At 34.6% G+C, this 22671-nt stretch overlaps 1 protein-coding gene across 1 annotated transcript in view; it reads left to right on the forward strand.

Annotated features, from left to right (window-relative positions):
- Window positions 1-19508, forward strand: part of LOC149557737 (uncharacterized) — a 180122-nt gene extending 160614 nt beyond the window's left edge. The window contains exon 2 of the mRNA XM_089830433.1: window positions 19110-19508. Within this exon, the coding sequence (XP_089686559.1) occupies window positions 19110-19508 (399 nt within the window). The remainder of the gene's footprint in view (window positions 1-19109) is intronic.
- Window positions 19509-22671: the final 3163 nt, after the last annotated feature.

Below are 22671 nucleotides of genomic sequence, written 5' to 3' on the forward strand. Positions count from 1 at the left end.
AAAACATTCCTCAGAGTCACAAAATGCCATAGGGCAACAATATTTGATAGGGCATATCTTGGAGTTTGTGTGAGGTATGGATTCAATTCTAGGTGATATAGTACCATGTTGTGGAGAACTATAATAATCTCTCTCACTTTTTGGAGATCTTATTTCATTTTAATTTTGCAATGCCATTTCAAGTGATGTTGAAACTTGTAGTGTTAGCTAGTATAAAGCTGCCAACTACCAAATCTCTCTCACCTTTTTTCGTGGGATCAAATTGTCTATTCTATTAGCTCTGGGTGGCTAGGTAAACACTAGCCCTAAGCTCCTTCCATCTTGTTGAGCATTCAAATGTTCTCAAACACGTCAAACTAAATCATCCCTAAGAGTCACTAAATACCATAAGGTAGCGATCTTTGATGAAACATATCTTGGAGCTCGTATGAGATATGGATATGATTCTAGGTGCTCTAGGACTATGTTGTGGAGACCTATAATAAAATCTCTCACTTTTTGGAGATCTTATTTCATTTTTAATTTGTGATGCCATCTTAGGTGATGCTAAAACTTGTAGTGTTGGCTAGTAGAAAGTTGCCAATTGTTGAATCTCCCTCACCATTCATCGTGGGATTGAACTATCTATTTTGTTAGCTCTAGGTGGCTGGGTAAACCCTAACACAAGCTCATCTCATCTTTTTGAGCACTCAAATTCTCATAGGCATGCAAAAAATAAATGTCCCTAAGAGTCACTAAATGTCATAGGGAAACAATTTTTAATGAGGCATAACTTAGAGCTCGTACAAGGTATGGATGCAATTCTAGGTGCTATAGGACCATGTTACAGAGACCTACAATAATTGTTCTCACTTTTTGGAGATCTTATTTTATTTTTATTTTGTGATGCCATCTATTCTATTAGCTCCAGGTGGCCAAGTAAACACTAGCCCCAAGCTTCTCCCATGCCATTGAGCACTCAGACATTCTCAAGCATGCCAAACTAAATCATCTCTAAGAGTCACTAAATGTGAAAGGTTAGTGATCTTTGATAAGGCATATCTTAGAGCTCATGTAAGGTATGGATGCAATTCTAGGTGCTATAGGACCATGTTGCAAAGACCTACAATAATCCCTCTCATTTTTTGGAGATCTTATTCCATTTTAATTTTGTGATGCCATCTCAGGTGATGCTAAAATTTGTAGTGTTGACGAATACAAAGTTGCCAACTGCTGAATCTCTCTCACCATTTTTCATGGGATCAAACTATCTATTCTATTAGCTCTAAATGGCTAGGTAAAGCCTAGCCCCAAGCTCATCTCATCCCATTGAGCTAGTGCTCAAATGTTCTTGGGCATAGCAAACCAAAACATCTCTAATAGTCAATAAATTCCATAGGGAAGCAATCTTTTATGGGGCATATCTCGAAGCTCATGTGAGCTATGGATGTGATTCTAGGTGCTATAGGAACCTATTGTGGAGACCTATAATAACCTATCTCTCTTTTTGGAGATCTTATTGTAATTTGATTTTTTGATGCCATCTCAAGTGATGTGAAACTTGTAGTGTTGGCCAGTACAAAGTTTCCTACTGCCAAATCTCTCTCACCTTTTTTCATGGGATCAAACTATATATTTTTTAAGCTCTAAATGGCCAAGAAATAACTAGTACCAAGCTCCTCCCACCCCATTGAGCTCTCAAACATTCTCAAGAATGTCAAACCAAATTGTCCCTATAAGTCACTAAATGCCATAGGGTAGTGATCTTTGATAGGGCATATCTTGGAGCTTATGCAAGGTATGGATGTAATTCTAGCTACTATAGGACGATGTTGTGAAGAACTATAATAATCTCTCTCACTTTTTGGAGATTTTATTCGATTTTGATTTTTAGATGCCATCTCAGGTGATGCTAAAACTTGTAGTGTTGGCTAGTACAAAGTTGCCAACTGATGAATCTCCCTCATCATTTGTCATAAGATCAAACTATCTATTCTATTAGCTCTGGGTGGCTAGGTAAAGCTTAGCCACAAACTTGTCCCATCCCATTGAGTACTTGAACATTCTTGGGCATGCCAAACCAAAACGTCCCTAAGAGTCACTAAGTGCCATATGGCAGTGATCTTTGATAGGGAATATCTTAGAGCCCATGCGAGGTGTGGATGGGATTTTTAGGTGTTATAGGACTGCGTTGTGGAGAGCTACAATAAACTCTCTAACTTTTTTGAGATCTTATTCCATTTTAATTTTTCAGTTCCATATTGGGCAATGCTAAAACTTGTAGTGTTGGGTAGTACAAAGTTTCCAACTGCCAAATCTCTCTCACCTTTCATCATGGGATCAAATGGTCTATTTTTTTTAGCTCTAGGTGGATAGGTAAATAGTAGCCCCAATATCCTCCCATTCTATTAAGCACTCAAATGTTCTCGAGCATGCCAAACTGAATGGTTCTAAGAGTCACTAAAAGCCATAGGGTAGCGATCTTTGATGAGGAATAACTTGGAGCTCATGTAAGGCATCAATGAAATTCTAGGTGCTATAGGACCATGTTATAGAGACCTACAATAAAATATCTCCTTTTTTGGAGATCTTATTCCATTTTGATTTTGTGACACCATCTCGAGTGATGTTGAAAATTGTAGTGTTGGCTAGTACAAAGTTGTCAACTGCTAAATCTCCCTCACCATTCATCAGTGAATAAAATTATCTATTATGTTAGCTCTAGCTAGCTCAGAAAACCCTAACCCCAGGCTTATCTTGTCCTTCTGGGTGCTTAAATATTCTCGAGCATTCCAAACCAAAATGTCCCTAAGAGTCACTAAATACTGTAGGACTACAATTTTTAATGGGGAATATATTGGAGCTCATGCTAGGTATGGATATAATTTTGGGTGCTATAGGACCATCTTGTGGAGACCTACAATAACCTCTCTCACTTTTTGGAGGCCTTAATCCATTTTTATTTTGCAATGCCATCTCAGGTGATGTTGAAACTTGTAGTGTTGGCCATTATAAAGTTGCCAACTGCCAAATCTCTCTCACCTTTCATCATGGCATTGAACTATCTATTTTGTTAGCTCCCAGGGTCTAGGTAAACACTAGCATCAAGCTCCTCCCATCCCATTGAGTGCTCAAACATTTGTAGGCGCACTAAATCAAATCATCACTAAGAGTCAATAAATACCATAGGGCAACAATCTTTGACTATGGCAATTGGATATGTCATCTCATCCAATGATGGAGACTCATGATAGAAGGTAAAGGGGTGATTATACACCTCACTTTGAAAATGTTATTTTTTTATGGTAATAAGGTAATCCTTGTTTGTAAGGTCAAGGAACTTGAGGTCAAGTATAAACCCAAGTTGCCTTAGGCCTAATGATTTTTCTTTTTTGTTTTTTTTTTAATAAGTTGACTCAATAAGTTTTTTGAGAGTCATTACACCTTATATAGGTCCTATGTGTGACCAAAAACTACTTGGTTAACTTCTAGGAAGAGTTAGTGCAAAAATTGCATTTTGCAATAAAAGTTGCTGACAAGTTTTTGGCAATTCTAGCAATTTTTTGGAAAACCTTAAAATTAACCTTGTAACCAATCAAACTAACTATACTTAATCAATTGGAATGGATGTAACATGATGAAAATACCCTCTATTAATTTAGAGGAGGCATAAGGTGTTAGTGATTATTAAGTTTTTTTATATAGTGAGGAATCACTGCTAATGTTAAACTTGTATATAGGATCATTGAGTTATTGTTAAATATCATTGCTTCCTATTTGGAATAGAAAACTCATACTTTTCTAGAAAGAAACACCACTTTAGCTACATGTTATCATCAAATGGAGTTAGTGGAAGATGTTAAGGATCTTCTTATTTTTCTTAATAGCCATTTCATGGGTTTGAAATATAATTACTTCCCTTTGTGAAGAGTTGTTTGAAAATCAGAAAATTACATGTTTTTGCAAAGAAAATACTATCATAGGATATTGGAAGATTGTTTTCACTCATAGGATGTTGAAGAATCTCTTTTAAGGATGGAATAGATGATAGACTAAAGTTTGTGAGATAGTTATTAAGTGTTCCTTGAAGTGTCTAAGATGTTAGTTTGAAGCAAGAAGTTGATTATGATCCATTTCTCAAATTTGTTTATTTTTCCCTTATTGCTTTCCAAGTCTTGAATAGGGAAAGAGATCAGTTTTGTGAAGTTGGGTATAAGTTTGTTCAATGTTGTAACAAATTTGGAAAGAGTCTTTGAAGACACTTATGAAGATGGGAAAGGTACTTTGCTTTAAAAGTGTTCTTGTTAGGAATCCACTAGGTTTTGGTGTGAGCACTCTACATCATTTTGGATGCAATTTACATTAAAATGAGATACACAAAATGTACTTATAACATTAAAAAGAAAAATAAGATATATATTATGATAACCAATAATGTCATACATGAACAAAAATATAATATATTATGATAACCAATAATGTCATACATGAACAAACATATAATATATTATGATAACCAATAATGTCATACATGAACAAACATAGAATATATTATGATAACCAATAATTTCATACAAGAATAAACATATCATATATTAACCAATAATTTCATAAGTCTAATAATGTCATGCATTAAATATATATCATACATCAAATATAAAATGTCATATATACATCAAGTGCATATTGAATATGTCCATTGACATAAAATCCAACATATATGTCCACTAATACCTATACATGTGTTTCTATCAACTATATCTTCTCCTTCCCATGAGGGGAAGGAAAAAAATCCCTAGAGGTCTTTGATTGTCATGTGGAGGGAGATAATGGGAATGATGGGGTCTTCCTTACATGCTCCCTTGTCCTCTTGTTTAAGCTCATCTCTAACTTGAGCGTATACAAACAAAGTAGATATGAGTCAATAATTATTATAAATTGAAATCAAACATATGTACACACAAAATTAATTATTTTCTTACCACCATGAAATAGTCACTCTGTATGTCCACCTCAAAAGCTCATGGACGATAGGGTGTAATAAGGCTCTACAACAATTCAATCAATATAATCACTTATAAATAACATTAGAAATTTTGATACTAACTATTATAAATAGTAACTAAAACCAAGAGAGTTCTTTCATACCTCGGTCAATGCCTCTAAGCTAGCCATTGCTACAATAATTCCATAGTGGGTGGACTATCAGAGATGAGGAGGAGTCTCAAATGTCTATAGTTACATGTCATATAATATAATTTACATGTAATATGAAAAATGAAACAAGTATAATCAAATGAATTAAATTCAGATGAAACAAATGTACCTCTATGAAGCTCGTATCATGCCTAGGCTTAGAGTCCCTTGTGAATGTCGATGGTCTAGTAGAGAACTAATGCACATGCATAAAAAATTTTGTCAATCCTTCATATGATTACATAATAAATATATGTATGAATTTAAATGATTAAATCAATACATATCGCTTGACTCATCCATGGGACAAAAAATGGGGCTAGGGAATCTATACTAGGGTTGCCAACACTCCTAACCTAAATTTTGAACAATGTTAATAGATGCTAATTAATTAGTAATTCACTATACATATGAAATGTGATCAAATTAGTTTATTATAATTGTAATTTACCTGTGTGTCAATGCCAAATGTGTCACTTAAGAACTCATTAGTGACTAGCCCATCATCCATATTGCCTCCAACATGACTATCAAATGTGCATAAGGATCCACATGATGTGCACATGTGATCGTGATGCACAGAAGGCTCCTCCTCAACTAATGGACTTGTGCAATGAATGAGGGTCTTCATTAAAGTATTAATAGTCCCTATAGTGATTGTTTCTACATGTTCCTTTACAACTAAAGGAATAATCACATGCTCACCCTATGGCTTGACAACAAGTGCCCTAACTACATTAGGGTCAGGCCATGCCCTTGGCCTCTCGAGTAATGATCCCGCACCTCTACCCTGAGATTCTAATATATCAAAATAATTGGGGATCTCCCCAAGCACAAATTCACAGTATAATTTATTTAAGAAACACATTGAAACCTCATGATTATTGTAGGGAGGGGCATCAAAGGCCATGCACCATCTATCTCAAAATTTGTTTCTAATACCATCGTGTATGCACCAATGGATGGGGAAATTTTTAGTTGTATGTTTAACAATATCTTGTCCTCTAGGATTTTTAAACAATGCACAAATGCCACCTTTTGCTATTTCTTTTTTTCTTACATCTTGATATGATAATTTTTTTGCATAATATCTTCATTTTTCATCCCTCTTAACATGACAAATATCCAACTGACCACTAACAAAAGGTACATAGGTCATAATGGACTTGAGGGAGGATGCCAATTGTACTCTCATCAGATTTGTTTGTCTAGAAGCTTTCAACCTACCAATGAGTGCTTCTAATTTATTTTTCCCTCATTCTATTTCATTCATTATGCTGTCTTGGGTGCTAGGAGGAGGTCTTCCAATTAGTGCAGGTTGCGAAATTTCTTGCACTTGTTGTGGAGGGTTTTGATTTTCATCTTGTTGAGGGTTTTGATCTAGATCTTGTGGAGGGTTTTCGTATTGATTTTTTTGATCTGGCTAGGGATTTGGTAGTTCATTATTCAAATTTCCTTATAAGAAACCAATTGCAATCTAAATAAATAAACAAATTTAAAGAAAATTTGAAAAAAAAATCTACAACACAATGTAAAAACTTACAAAACAATGCAAAAACATATAAAACAATACAAAAGAGAGAGTAGAAAACATACGACATGATCCCAATCTTGAACTTCGGTGATGAGGAGGCATTTCGAGGAGGCAAGTGGAAAAATTGTTCAATTTCTTCAATCCGTGTGTGTGTTGTGAGGAGAAATGCAAATAGAATAAAATGGGCCATGGGTTTGTAGTCTACTTATGAAATTTCTTACTTTTCAAAATTGTGTACATGCTTTTGAAAATTAAAAAAAACCTTTGTGCATTATTTTGGGAACCACAACTTGGTGCACATACCATCTTTCAAGTAGATTATCTAAATCAACCATCTCCTTCTCTTGGTATTCATCATCTTGTACCAAATGTGTTCTTCTTTCACCTTGTGAACTTGTATTAGCTCTATCCAGGCACCTAGATGCATAGTGTCAATCCTTATTGCAATTGAAGCAAGTTATTGGACTTTCCCTTCTATCACCAAACCTATCTCTTGAATTACCTCTTCTACCTCTAAAATTACCTCTGAAATTTCCTTCACTTTGACTAAATTCTTGCTTTATCTCCTCATGATCTTCATGGATTTGTCCTCTTCCTTGGAAGTTTCCTCTCCCCCCTTGGTTTCTTCCTCTTCCTCTTCTATTTTTCTCTTTTATTCTCTTCAATTTGGCTTCCACCTTAAATTCTAATTGATAATATTTCTAAATTTTATCAAGAAACAATAGATAAAGTTATTCTTGAATGTTCAACCTCAATCCATTGAGGTATGTAGCAACTTTTACACTTTCACATTCACTAGATGTTTTGCCCTTAAGCTCAATTTTTGAAATTCTTCAGTATAGGCTATGACATCTAGCTCCTTTTGTCTTAAACTTTGTCTCCTTCTATGTATTTAGAATTCATAATCCTTAGGTAGGTATTTTCTCTTACCTTGGCACTCATCCTACCCCATGAATTTATTATGTTGTTACCTTATTTGACCCTCTCTCCTTGGTGAAATTTCACCAAGTGAGGGCTTCTCCCTTCAACTTTAACTTGGAAATATTTACCTTATCTTCTTCTACTAAATTTTCACATTCAAAGTGATTTTTCAAGGATTCTATCCAATCCACAACAACATCAACATCCATCTTTCCTAAAAGGATGGGTAGGTCACCTTTGGCATCCTTCTTGCCAACTCTTTCAAGGGCTTCTATGAAGTATCTCTTATTTGTAGGCAAGTTAACCACCTCCTACTTAGGGGAATTTTCTTCTTCCCCTTCTTTCTCTTTCTTTGACAAAATCATTACTCTTTTATCCATCTAGCCCTTCAACTTCTCAATTTCATCCAATAACCACTTACTGGTTTTCTCATGTTCTTGCATCTTCTTTGCCAATTTAGCAGTGGTGACCATGTTTAATGTTTTTACTTTAGAATCTAATCATGAAATAAAACCAAAATTATTCAAGACCTTTCCCCAACTTCTGATACCAATAATGATGTAGAGATAACAAAAAAAACAAATTTCTTTGTAAAACCCTTGGATTTCAAGTAAATTCATACTTTCTATCAAAGATTTTATCCTATCTCACATATACTAGAATCTTGAGACTTCAAACCTAATTCAATTGAAATATATTCCAACCCCCTAAACATTTATGAAGGATTCAATCCCTTACCATTGCATACAAACATGTGACAAATCTAGAAACAAGAAAAAAAATGTGAAGAGCAATACCTAAAATTTTGACCACTGTTTAGTAAATTTCAGTTTTCTTCCTCATACAAAAGAGTCAGAACCTCTAACCAAATTTTTTGGAAAGCTAATTCAAATATGTATCTGAAAATATAAGCTTTAGTTGTTTACTAGGTTACATATACAAATGGGAACTAGATCATGGCACACATTTTTTTTTAAAATTAGAAAATCTCTCTTGTTTTTGTATCCAAGCTTGTCAAAAAAAACCCTTTTGTTGTTCATAAAATTTCCCTCTCATATAATTCGACCAAAAAATCATATATAAATGTGTCTCTTGGCCTTTTGAGTTATTTTGTATTTAAAAGACTCTTATACTTCTAAAACTTTCCAGAATTTCCTAACTTTAAAAGTGCAACTTTGTATTATGCAAGCAATATTAAACTACCATGCATTTCTATTTGTCTGGCCCCAATGAAACACTTAGATTATCATAATATTGAATTAAATGAACTAATTACATGCTTATAGGCTAGTTGACAACTTGAACATGGTGGCTTATAGGTGTGCCAAATCATGTAAGTGCCTTACAAAATAAGCCTTTATTATAACTAAATGCAATTAAAAGATTATATGACATGAACACAACCTCTCAAAAATGAATAACATGATCTATCCTAATGCATGATGGACATATTTACATGTGGAAGTGAAAAAAAAAAAAAAAAACTCTCTTTATGTAGGTGCTCTTGCACCACATAATATTAATAATAATAATCCAAACACAAATCATAATGATGCTCATCCTAAGCAATATAATAAACAACCCCATCGTCCTTATTGTGGGAAAGATGGCCATGTAAATAATAATTTTTTTTAAAAACAAAAATATAGGCAACCTATGACTAACAATAATCAAATTTGTCATCCATCTCGCCATTCTTTTACTATTAGTTACAATGTTTCTAGACAATTAGAATGGATCATTGATACTAGTGCATCTCAACATCTTACATTTCATAAAGAAGTATTTGATTCTTTGCAACCCGATACTTCTAATATTCCAATTTAGTTAGTTTATAATCATAGTTTCAAAGTTGAAGGATTTGGTAATGTTAGTGTTCTAAATGGAAAGTTACATGATGTTCTTTATGTTCCTAATTCGAAAAACAATCTTATTTCTCTTGCCAAATTATGTCAAGATTATAAAGTTGAATTTCATAAGGACATGTGCTCTATTATTGATCCTAACAATAATGAACTTTTTACTAATGCTAAGTTAGATCATGATAACTTATTTAAATTTTTCTAGGTTTACCTCTTTAAGACACTCTTTGCACGAAAATATTGCTTTTAATATGAAGCATGAAAGGCTTGGTCATCTGAATTCTGATTCTATCTCATCTAATATGCTTGAAGTATTACCTCCTATTATTCCATAAAAAATTACATGCACTAGGGCCATGAGTGGAAAAATACGAAGTACTAAAGGTTGTCAAGCTTATAATCCTATTACTAACAAAGTACAAATTGCAAGAAATGTTTGCATTGTAGAAAGTGATGGGCATGACTATTCTAGTACTCAAAATGAAGAATTTAGTGGAGAAAAACTCGTGTTACTAGAGGACCAACCTCCTTCTATAAACCCTACTCCTCTAGTATCTCCTTTTATTCCTCCTATTTCATCTCATGATGGTAATGATGATAATGTTGATACTAATGATGGATTTATAGATCATGACTATTTTTCTAGTGATAAATCTATTCTTACTAAGAGAAAAACTAAATGGTTTCATAACTTACTTAGTAAAAGAGACAAATTACTAGAATGGGTGGACTTAAAACTAGGAGAATTAATTAGTACAAATATGGTTTGATATGTTATCTTACAAATTCTACTAATCCTTATTCAACATCTTTGACATTTATCTTTAGTATGCTATGAAACCTATAAATTATGGTGTTTTTGTCATTTGATTGTAATTTACTTCAAATAATTTTTTTCCATTGACCATTGACCTTCTGTGACTTTGATATGATCTTAATTATATTTGCATGATTTTCTACCATGATATTTTAGGTATATTTGTTCATATATATATGGGGGCCCACATATATAACCTGATAAATATACAAACTATTGCATCTATTGTGACTTTTCAATTATGAGTGTGTTCTTATATATTTCACAAATACACATGTTTTTTTGGCTCTTCATATTTATTGATTATTCCTTGAGATTATGAGTTATTATACACAATTGCCTTCAACATTACTATGGTGTAGTTTATGCTTTTCTAGCATCATTTTATTTCCATGTTGGCACTTTATGGTTTATATGATTTAATCACATGGAGTTTCCCTCCATTTGGTTCTCTTTGTTCCATTTTGAAAGGTTAAGATTTATATGGAGTTTCCCTCCATCTAGTTCTATTGGTTCTACTTTGAAGGTTGATATATATGGATTTTCCCACCATTTTGTTCTATTTTAATCCCTCATGAAGAGGATGCTATTCTTGGAATTTCCCTCCAATTTTAGTTAATTTGACCCATCTTGAAGGAACTTTACTCTTATTTGAAGGCAATCTATTGTTAATACTCGCAATCGTTTCCTTTGGTATCTTTGAAATCATAACATATAATGTTCCACATACTTCATTTCATAAATTGGAAGTCATGCATGTTATGGATTGATCACCCATTAATTTGTAGTGAGATGACTTAATAGGGGATTGTCTATATCTACAAGATTGATGCATTGTTGATGTTGGATTGATTAGCTAGCCTTTTCTATAGTCCTTTCTTGAGAGTTTTGATAACATATTTGTTCTTTGCATAATATGATTTATCTTGATTTCTTTGTGGTATTAAGTTACACTTATATTTATCACTCTATTTCAATTTACTCTATGAGAGTTTACTTATACTTAAAAAGTTTCTAACTTTAATATAAGCCAAAATCATCCTAGTGGATAGTTGCCTTGTTTCATGTATCTATGTTTTAGGTAATTCATCAAGGCACATACAAGACATCATTATTTTTTGTACAGATCCTATGCCACATGAATCCACTTGAGAGTAAAAGCATAGATCTATGTCACCGTTTGTGATATCAAAACCTATTTTGGTCAAATTTCATTTCTCTATCAAAACTCAATTTTATTCCAAAACTAAAAATACCCTTTTATAGATCTTAGATTCAATATCATCATTATATAAATTCAAAATATTATAAGTCGATATTTCAATATTTTAGAAGATGCTCACTTAAAAAAGGAGAAAAATAGTAAATCATACAAAAAAAATAATAAAATAATATTTATCTCTAGAGGAGAGAGTCCTCTTCATGAATATGTAATTTTTCTCAAGAAGGTGTAGATTTGATTGGGAAATTTTGACGGGAAGAAAAAATTGTTGGCTTCTGAGAAGGTCAAGCTTGAGTACTTATAACAAAGAAAATATAGATAAAAAATAATTATTTATTTTTTTGTGCACTAGATATACATGTCATCTATAAGATATTTTTAAATCAAAACAAAAAAAGATTATTTGCAATTTTTCTTTTATGGGAACTACACCCTATATTTTTTATAGTTAAAAAAGGGACTTCAAAATAAAAGAAATGAAAAAATTCTTATTCAAAAAAAATTTTAAAAATGATAGGCATAAATTTCATCCAATTCTACACATTTCATCAGTTTACATCATTTTCAAATTATAAACACAAATACCATTTTTTTTGTCACTAATGTTGAACTGTTGCATTCTGATATCACATTTCTTCATAAAAGGTGACACAGGTTTGTGGTTTTACCCTTGAATATGTAACACACTTGAAGGACTATCCACTTCTCTTGGCTCTCCAACGATGTGCCCACACTAATAAGAAACCTCTTGCACAATAAAGATATTTCAAAAAATCAAGTTGTAATATTGTAAATTGGGTTTGACACCCTTTGATAAAATCTCCCCAAGTAAAGATTAAAAGGGGGTGTTAGAATTAGTAATCTTTACTTGGTTGTATTTATTTATTATATGGGATAAACCAAGGTATTCTTATATTATTTGTCCTCTAGTCCACATGTGGAGGACATGTAATTTTCTTGTCCTATTGTCCATGTGTAAGGATAACTCATTTTTTGTAATTCCTTTATTAACGAAAATAGTTATTCCTCCTGAAGAAGATCTTGACACTTTGCACACACTTATTATGAATGGTGCCATTTATAGAAATGGGAGTTACACATGCAACCACATGAAACTCCTTTCTCATCTCTATAAAAGAGATGCCTCTCTCATTTTTCAGTACTTCTTCTACACATCATCTTGATGTTATTGTAATGAGCTATTTGCTCCACCTTCTTTCTCTCTCCTTTCTTAGGGCTTTTTCCTTCCATTCATAATCTTACACAAGGTTTTCTTTACTTTTCCCTTTCAAAATCTCTTGTCTCCATTCTTGTTGCTCCATTTGGTTCCCCATTTGGTTTATGGTTAATTCCTCACATCAAGCTTCTTGGATTGTTTTATTAGTTTCATTTTTATTGATTTCTTACAATCACTACATCATCTAACATTTCCTCAAAAAAATTTAACCCCTTTACAAATGCCTCATCAAGTTCTTCTCTAAGTTTACTTACTACATGTGTGTCATTTTAATTGTCATTCTTAGTTCTAGAGTTACATTCATGATTCCTTTTTTCATTTCTAAAGTTTCTTCCATTGTTTCTTATGCTTCTGAAGTTTTTTTCATGATTCCTTCTATCATTTCTAGAGTTTCTTCCATTGTTCCTTCTATTCATTCTACAATAAATTTTTTTATGTTCGAAGTTGTTGCATAACTATCATACTAGGGTTCTTCTTCTAGGATTCTGCTAATCAATAGGTGCTTGACAATTTCAAGCTGTGTCCAAAGTTGTTACACTTATAACACGTTATCTACTTTCTTTCTCTTGATGTCCTCTCATCAACTCTTCTTCTATCTACAGGGTTAGTATTTTTTAACATTGTACCATTTCTTCTATCATTATCATATTTAGGTTTCTTACAATCAATTTCTTTACAACCAATACCATTACAATTATGACAATAAAATTTTGTAACATAACTAAATGACTTATTTTTACAAACAAAAATCATATGACCTATTTTATTACATGAAAAATACTTACCTCAAAATTCATACCTAGTTTCCTTAAGAGATTCCACTTGCTTAGGTTCATCCAATTTCTCAATTACCTTCTCTTGTCCAACTTGTTTTTATTTATCAAAAGATTGACTTGATTCAATCTTATCATTAGATTTATCTTTCTCTTTTAGATCTAATCCACTTTCAATTTTCTTTGTAGACATGTTAAATAGGTAACCAAGACCAGTCTTATCATAGGTAAGTCTTTCTATTAACATTAATTCAACAAGCTTTTCTCTACTAGTATAAAGCTTTTCCAATCATAGCTTGCACTGAGTTAGTTAGCCTTTCACATTAGTCTTGTACTTTTCAAGTTCTTCATGATCTCCTTTTAATGTTTCAAATTTAGATGTCTTCTTTGCCAGATTCATTCTAAGATCTAAATTTTTAGTCTTCAATTTAGATTCAAATTTCCTAGGATCATTCTTCAAACTCAACTTTAGATTGGTAATCTTTAATTCATGCTTCAAGATCTTGTACTCTATTTTTAGTTTTGAATATTCATAATCACTAGTTTCAAATTCAGTAGATTCAAGCTTGGATTTGAGATGTTCAACATTGTCCTTCAATTGTCCAAAATATACTTTGGAGTCTTCATATCTATTTTCCAGCTTATCTCTTTCTTTAGTAAGTAGAAAAATTTGTTCAAGTGCCTCTTCAAGGTTCTCCATCAATTGTTCCATATCCATAGGGATCTTACTCAAGTTGTTAAGCCTCTTCTAAGTAACTATGCTCTGATACCAATTGTTAGAAATAGGAAATGTTGAGAGGTGGGGAGTGAATTAGTATTCTACAAAATTTTGTCACCAACTAGAAATTATTTATTACTTTGAACCATGAATAACAAAGTAAACAAGTAATGTTGAACAATAATAATAACCATGCTTAAAGAGAACTCATAACACCATATTTTGTTAACTAGGGAAACCTTGGCCAAGGGAAAACTTCAATGGGGATGATACACACAAGATGACGTACTAATACATATGTTCCTTGTTAGAGGATGGACCTTATTATGAGTCTATAAACTCATTCAGTACATGGGAGTCCTTGTTAGGAGACTTTGAATCCCTATTAGGAGTTGTGGTACAATGTGTGCAAGAAAAGCCCACTACCCAAACATGCACTTTCAATTACAAAAAGAGCTCAATACTCAAATAAGTAATTAAAGTTCCTCCAATATAGAAGTATTGATTTTGTACCTTCTTTTAGTTGATATCTGACCTAATCTTGATCTTGGATCACAAAATTATGTTATCAAAATTCACTTTTGTATATGATACAAAACTTTGCATTTACAAATTTCACATGTTGCTTAAAAAATCACTTCACAATAATCTTGTAAGATATGTTTGCATAAATACAATGCCTTTTCACAAATTAATGTTGGGTCATCTAGGACTACAATACAATTTTTCAAATTAGAGTAAACATCTAGGATGTCAACCCTAATTGGTCAAGTAATTATTTTGTAAATAAAATAATTTCTTTATCTTTCATTTCATTGTACTATAAATCTTACATAACTCTTTTTTGTACTATCCATAAATGTCTGAGGTTATACACATCATCATCAATATGTATACATAAAAAAAAAAACACTAATGTAAACCGATTTCATGCTTGGACAATTTTCTGAGTCCCAAAATCTAAGTATATTTCTTTCTAAGGTTTTTTACAACATGCATATCAGAAGTAACCAACTTTTATTTTCAAACCCTTAACAAAATTTAACTGAAATGAACATTCATGCAAGTAAATAAACATAAAATGAGAACATGCATCAACACATAATACAAGTGATTTTGGTGACTCAGAAACCCTCCAACAATAAGAAGGTAAAATTGGGGTGGGGATGACACCCACAAAATATTACTGCAACAATGAGTTCAAGCACTTCTGATTATTTGCCCTGTTAAAGGCCTGCCCTACAAAAGGCTTTACAATGTGTTAATAGTGGCCTGTTGAAATGATTTACAAACACTTTATAAGAAGTATCACCCTATTAAATTATTTACATAAAGGCTATTAAACCCACCTAATACATAGGATTTTCTTGACTTTCTCCAAAGGCTCTCCTACCTAGCTGTTAAGCTAACCTATCACCATAAAATTTTATCCTCTAATACAATTGTTAAAGAGTATTAGAACATTTAACCTGATTGAATGCAATCTCAAATTGCTAGTTTCAGGCACTTGATATGCTCTTTCTCTTCTGATCTCTACTAGATCTGATCTCTAAGTATGTCGCCTATTCTATTCTAATTAACTCAATATATAAATGCTATCCCTTTCACTAAGTCTTTTCTCTTCATGCTGAAATTCCACTATATTCTCCCATTTTTGCATTCATTCTCCTTATAAAGAATATGAAGACCTAGGATTAGGTATGGATCTACGATCCAAATTGAATTTCAAATTCCCACTTATACTTTTCATTTTTATTATTGGTTGCATGCCTTCACCATTTTTCTAATTGGTTGCATGTAGATTTCATAGGGAATGCAAATGACTCATCCTTATCCTTTTTCTCCTATGAAATTTTTGTAAGTTAGCTCCAAAAATAGTTTACATCTTAGTTTGTGCAAGTACAAACTCTTATGTTGATTCTGCATTGCTCGGCACATGGAGCATTGCTAATGCTCGACACACACTATTTCTGGATTGCTCGACATCAACTATGTTTCTTGGTTTGCTCAGCACCTGAATGATTTTTTTTACTTGGTATATGAATAATTCTTGGATCACTCAGCACGTACTATACTGTAATCTTCTCAACACTAACTTTGACTCAGCACCTACCAAAATTCTAGCTCAGCATCTATTTTGTACTCAACATGCATGATGAAAATGGTTATTTGTGTTGACACTCATTTGTCAATACTTTTTACTTGACCAACAATCTCCCCTTTGACATGAGTCTCAAAAACACTTAACTAAGAATTTATGAACTTAGTCTAATTGAGTACATTCTTTACTTTCTTGACTTACATGTAAAATTTCAAAAATTGTGAGTAGCAATATATCTTATAACTCCCCTGTGTTGATTATGCCTTTGAAATTAAAATTCCATGCCATTCTATGCTAATGTGCTTGATCCTCTCTGTCCTTTGACATGTTTCCTCATTCTAACCCTATATACCATATTTGATCTATGTGATGTGCTTGTATTGTATGTGATTACCACAAGTTTACATCTCTTTTTCACTTCTTTATTCCTTGTCTCCCCTTTTTGGCTATGTAATGAGTGAAAGAATATAATCATAATGATCAAAATTTGTCAAAATTTGGTAATGCACCCATAGTATCTATATATCTCCTCCTTTGCTCATTACTCCCCCTATAATATATCTCCCCCTTTTGGAGACTAATTTCAAAGGGTTTTATGGAGTAGTACCATGTTTGGCCAAAAATGAGCTATTGACTTCAAGGAGTATCTTTAGAGCTGCATCCCAATTGTTTAATGCAATATCCAATAACTTGTGTTGGATTGCGAGCTCTATTGCTAGGTCTAAAAGTCCTTCATGTGTAGAAAGATTGGGATCTTTCTTTAGGACTAACTCTACATACATTTTCTCCTTGTGAAGTACTTCTAAGTGAGGGGTGATGGAGGATTGAGTTTGCAATAACTTAGCTTTTATATTAGCCTCCTCTGCTGATAATATATCTAGTTCCCTTTGAGTATGAAGTGTCTGGGAAAGATGCTTCTCACTCTAAGCTAGATTTATTTGGAGTTGCATACTAGAAATCTTTAGATTTCTCTCCAAGCTCATTATTTTCTAGCTAGTCTCATGTGTCAAGTTTGAAAAATCACATAGTTTATTGTAAAGGGAGAATATATTCCCTAATACAATTTTAACCCTATCTATTTTCTTACCCAGATCAACTTGTCCTAGTATGATAACATTTTCTATCTTCTCATTTACCTTCCTTGGAATTTCTTTTCTGACCATTCCATTAGTTTGCATTGGTGTCATGGTCCTCATTTAATACCTGATCGACTAAATCTGATAGTTGTTCTATAATTGGTCTTGATTCATCTAGAGATTGTACACTAAAGGCATCCATGAATAGATCCTTGATTTCAGTCAATGCTTGCCTATATTTGTAATCCTTTCTAAGTGTCTCTTGTCTCCTTCTTCTATCCAATGCACTCTAAATTTGATTCATATTTTCCTTAGTGAGAGTACTAGATTCATAGTAGGGTATCTTTATTTCTTCATCAAGCTTAGGAATTCCATAATGAGTTGTCCTGGCTACCATAGTGGAGCTCGAGCCTGGTGTTCTAATTTTTAGTTCTAGTGTTCGAGTGCTTGGCTGCTAAAGAGTTTTTGCTAGAGTACCTATTTTTGGTAGCTCAACCAAAATTTGTATTGCAAATTCCTCCTTATTTCCTGTCTCTTCTTTCTCTTCAGTTTTTTTCTCTTCTTCTACCATTTTGGTTGGGGGTGTTCCTGTTGACTGTACTGATTTCTCTTTATCATCCCCTACTACTGCACTCAATTGCTAAAGTTCAACTGTGACTTCTTTTGGTGGAGATGGTGGGGGAAGAAGTAAAAGTCTAGTAGATTGTATGGTCACAGGTGGTTCTTGTGTTTGCATGTTGTTTTCTTTTAATTTAGCTATTGCCTTTTGGAGTTCATCAACACTGACCAATATTCGGCTTGAACATAGCCTAGCCACTTGTGTTGATTGGTTAAGGATCTTTTATAGATCCTCTGTAGTTAATGGATTGATTTTATGACCAAAAGTGTCAATTACATATTTTATCTTGATTGTCTCTGCAGGTGTAATGGTAGAATGAGTAGGGCTAGGAGATGGCAATTGTGTTTCCTATACACTCTGTTCCTATTACTCACCTGTCCCCTTTTCTTCTCCATCCTTCTTTTCTTCCTCTACTTCCTTCTCCTCTATCTTCTTTTTGTTAGAGTAAATAATTAATAATTAATTATTTATTCTATTACTTAAGCTTACTTAGGTTAATGCATTTATTTAATATTTAGCATTCAATGCATGTAGTGGTTAGTTGTTGACAACTCGAGAGTTTGCTCCTTTTTTAGCATATTTCACTTTTTGTGGATATGTGCTGAGTTGTCATTTTTGTCCTCTACCTCCTTCCAGCTTGTTCTACAAGCTTCCATGAGGCCTTTTTAAACGGTCTCTCTCTCATTGTAAATCAATCCATTCACATAGCAATTTCATTTTCCTATTGTGAAATATTTTCTCTTGCATTGTTTGCTTCATGCTCTTGCTCTTTCGATTTCTCTTCAGCAAGCTATTTGCATGTAGGTGATCTTGGCGACTGCGAAGTTGGATTTCATCAACTCCTACATGGTATCAGAGCCTCCCTGCTGCTTCTTGTTTGAAGGATTTTTGAAGCCGTGATTTGAAGTCACAAACCCTAGTTTGTTTGTGCAATTTTTCTTCAAATCAGGGGTAGAGCAAATTTTTGGAGCACTTTCAGCCCAAATGGACATCACCATTGGATCCGGAAGGCCATTTACAGTCAAAATTCATATAAAACTTTCCATTTTTGGAGACAAAACTCCGGAAGGCAAATTTTTTTGTTTCGAGGTCTGGCCGTACCGTCATACGGACGCGCGACAGTGCAAAAATAAAAAGAAAATATAAAACCGAGCACCACCGCAGCAGCGCCGATGCACCACTGCAGGGCCACCCTATCTCCGCTCGCACGCCTCCGATGAGCCTCTCCGCAAGCAGCTCCCGCTGTGGCGCCACCCAAAACTCCCGCCGTGCGGGTGCAGCTGCCTCCACCACCACAGATAGCGGCGCCACCGGGTTTTCCTCCCGGGCGCCACCGCCACCGACGGTTTTCATCGCTCCGCCGCCCTGCGGCCTATCCAACCACATAGCGACACGTGGCGCTGTCTGCTCCAACTCATTGACCGCCACGTGGTTGCTGACAGAGATTTGCTGACATCATATTCTGGTCGGATGACATCACTTTCCCAGCGTCTGACATCACCTTACCGTGACAGATTTTTTTTTCCGGTGACTAGTTTGTGACGGGCATACGGCCGTCAAATTTATGCCCCTATCTGTAATTTTCCAGCAAGTGCTTTTTTGGAGCAGCAGTCAGTTTTTTGGCTATAACTTGAGCATACAGAGGTCTTTTTTCGATCCGAAAGAAGCGTCGAAAATCTGACTCAGAGATGGACATATTGGTGCTAGTTTTTCATGATTTTGAGTTCGTTTGAGCTTCCATTTTTGGTGTCAAAGTAGAGGCTTTTGTTTCCTCTTATTCTGCATCAACAAATCCAGGTTCCTTTCCAGTTTTTTTCTTTCCTTAGTTGTTTTTTTGTGTGGTATTTGGGAGATATTTTTGTACGTTTATGGGGGGGTGTCTTTCTTTTCTGAAATTTACTTCAGTTAAGGCCCTTCTACTTTCGTCTTCTTCTTTCTCTCAATGGCGGATCCATCTATATCCCGTCTCACACCACACAACTACCACACATGGAAGGCACAAATGACTAGACTTCTAATGTCAAGAGGTCTATGGTCTTGTCTGGATGAGCATCAGCCTAATCTCCAATGACCTTATGAGATTCTATAGCACAGGAACAAGATGGATGAAGCCATGGGGCTTATTGCACTCAACATTTCAGACAACTTGTTGTTTCACCTGGATGGTTTGACTACTCCACGGGCTTATTGGCTGAGATTTCAGACTTTGTTTGGACAGGTGAATGAGTTCCGAGCACTTCAGTTGGATGCAAAATTGACTTCTTTGTCACCAAGTAGCTTTCCCACCATTGAGGACTTTCTAGTGAAGTTCAAATCCTTGCGTGCAGTTTTACAAGGATGTGGGAAGAACAAAAAAGATGATGAGTGTATCTTTTTGATACTCTCAAAGTTAAAGGGACAGTATCAAATCTTCTCTTCCACTTTCTACTCCACTATGGATGCCTTGGGTGATAGACACATGATGCCTTCTTTTGAGACATTTTGTGATCGGTTAACCCGTGAACAGTCCAAGATTACCCAGATGGATTCACTTTTAGGTTCACAAGCACAGGCATTGCTTACACAGGAGCAGACGTCAAAAAAGATATCTGATCCCTCTTCTACCGGTTCATCATCTTCTAAGAAGAAGGAGAAAAAGAAGACTAAGACTCCTACTTGTTCCTATTGTGGAAAAGGATCTCATGATGGGCACATTTTCTTCAGAAGAGATGTGATGGCTATGAGAAACAGATTGCTGATTTACAAGCTCTCCTTCAAAAGAGCACTATTTCTTCTCCATCGTCTTCTACCTCACAAGGGTCTTCTTTTCAGGCTTCCTCCACCTCTTCAACATCTACATCAGATCTTGGAAAGGGTCATGCATTTCAGGCTTCCATTGCATCTCCTTCACAAGTTCCTTGGATACTGGATTCAGGTGCTTCTCACCATATGACATCTTCTCAAGGTGTCTTCTCCACTCTTGAGACTTCTCCTATTCCTCACATTCTCATGGGGAATAACACTGCCTTACCAGTCTGTGGGAAAGGTTCAGTTCACATCCAAGATGGTATATTCAATGATGTATTGTATGTTCCATCTTTATCTGCTAACCTTCTCTCAATTTCTCAGATTACACGCAGTGGATCAGGGAAGACAGTTGAGTTCACTATTGATTCAGTCTTCATTCGAGATTGTGCTACAGGAGAACTTATTGCTACAGGGGCAGTTGATCCTTCCACTCGTCTCTACTCTTTCTCACACTTTGGTCCACAATCTCCATTGTTGGAGCACACTACTTCACTTTTGCAGGAGCATCGTGTGGTGCAGTCAGGACACTTGAACCTTTGTATTGTTCCTGAGATCCCTATTTTGACTGCCAGACCACAACCAGTTGAGGGCTTTTCCTCTCTACAAGATTCTCCTTCTACTACATCTGATCTTCTAGCTTCATTTATTGAGACTCAAGGTACACTTGTTGCAGATACTTCAGTGGACATTCATGACAATGCCATCACACCTGCCTTGGGGATTCCCTTTTCAGTTCCTCATACATTCTCTTCTAGACATCAGCTAGGCTTTCCAGTTACTCCTCTCACGCAGGGATTTCCTTGTTACGTGCCTTTGTTCCTTCCGAATTGGAGTTTCATTGGTTCGATCATTTCTACAGGAGCTCCATCATTATGGGGGGGGCTTGGTGTCTATTCTCATGGGGGGGCTGGTTATACTTATGGTTTTGAGAGAGTCTCTTGAAACATTTCTTGTGGAAGTTGTCCTTGGGGGGATTGGTTGAGGCCTTCCTTCCTTCACTTCATGTTTTTTTTTAGCATGTTGTTTTTACCTCTTTTTGGAGGAGTGTTTTTCCCATAGGGTTTTCCCTCTTTCTCTTTTTTACAGAGGTTGCATTGTACATGGGTACCTAACATGGCCTCGTTGCCGGGACCCATTATGCATTTCATCTTAGTTTTAGGAGCTTAAGGCATTCCCGTAAGTTGCACTTAAGGGGGGGTGTTAGAGTAAATAATTAATAATTAATTATTTATTCTATTACTTAAGCTTACTTAGGTTAATGCATTTATTTAATATTTAGCATTCAATGCATGTAGTGGTTAGTTGTTGACAACTCGGGAGTTTTCTCCTTTTTTAGCATATTCCACTTTTTGTGGATATGTGCTGAGTTGTCATTTTTGTCCTCTACCTCCTTCCAGCTTGTTCTACAAGCTTCCATGAGGCCTTTTTAAACGGTCTCTCTCTCATTGTAAATCAATCCATTCACATAGCAATTTCATTTTCCTATTGTGAAATATTTTCTCTTGCATTGTTTGTTTCATGCTCTTGCTCTTTCGGTTTCTCTTCAGCAAGCTATTTGCATGTAGGTGATCTTGGCAACTGCGGAGTTGGATTTCATCAACTCCTACACTTTCTTCTTGCTTCTTTTATTTCCTTTTCTTTGGCACTTGCTTCTACCTTATATTCTTTGTAGTGCCTCTCCCATTTGACTTTTGTAAGTCATCTTGATGGATGCAACCTTGCTGATCTTTCATTGTGATGGGAATCATGATTGTGACCTTGAGTGATCTACACCATTGAGGTGTTTGGATTTATGTTTCTTTATTAGTTGCTTTGATTATGCTTTTGAC

This window comes from Cupressus sempervirens, chromosome 5 (assembly GCF_028749045.1).
Source record: "Cupressus sempervirens isolate cs-2001-9-10 chromosome 5, ASM2874904v1, whole genome shotgun sequence".
Classification (NCBI taxonomy): domain Eukaryota; kingdom Viridiplantae; phylum Streptophyta; class Pinopsida; order Cupressales; family Cupressaceae; genus Cupressus; species Cupressus sempervirens.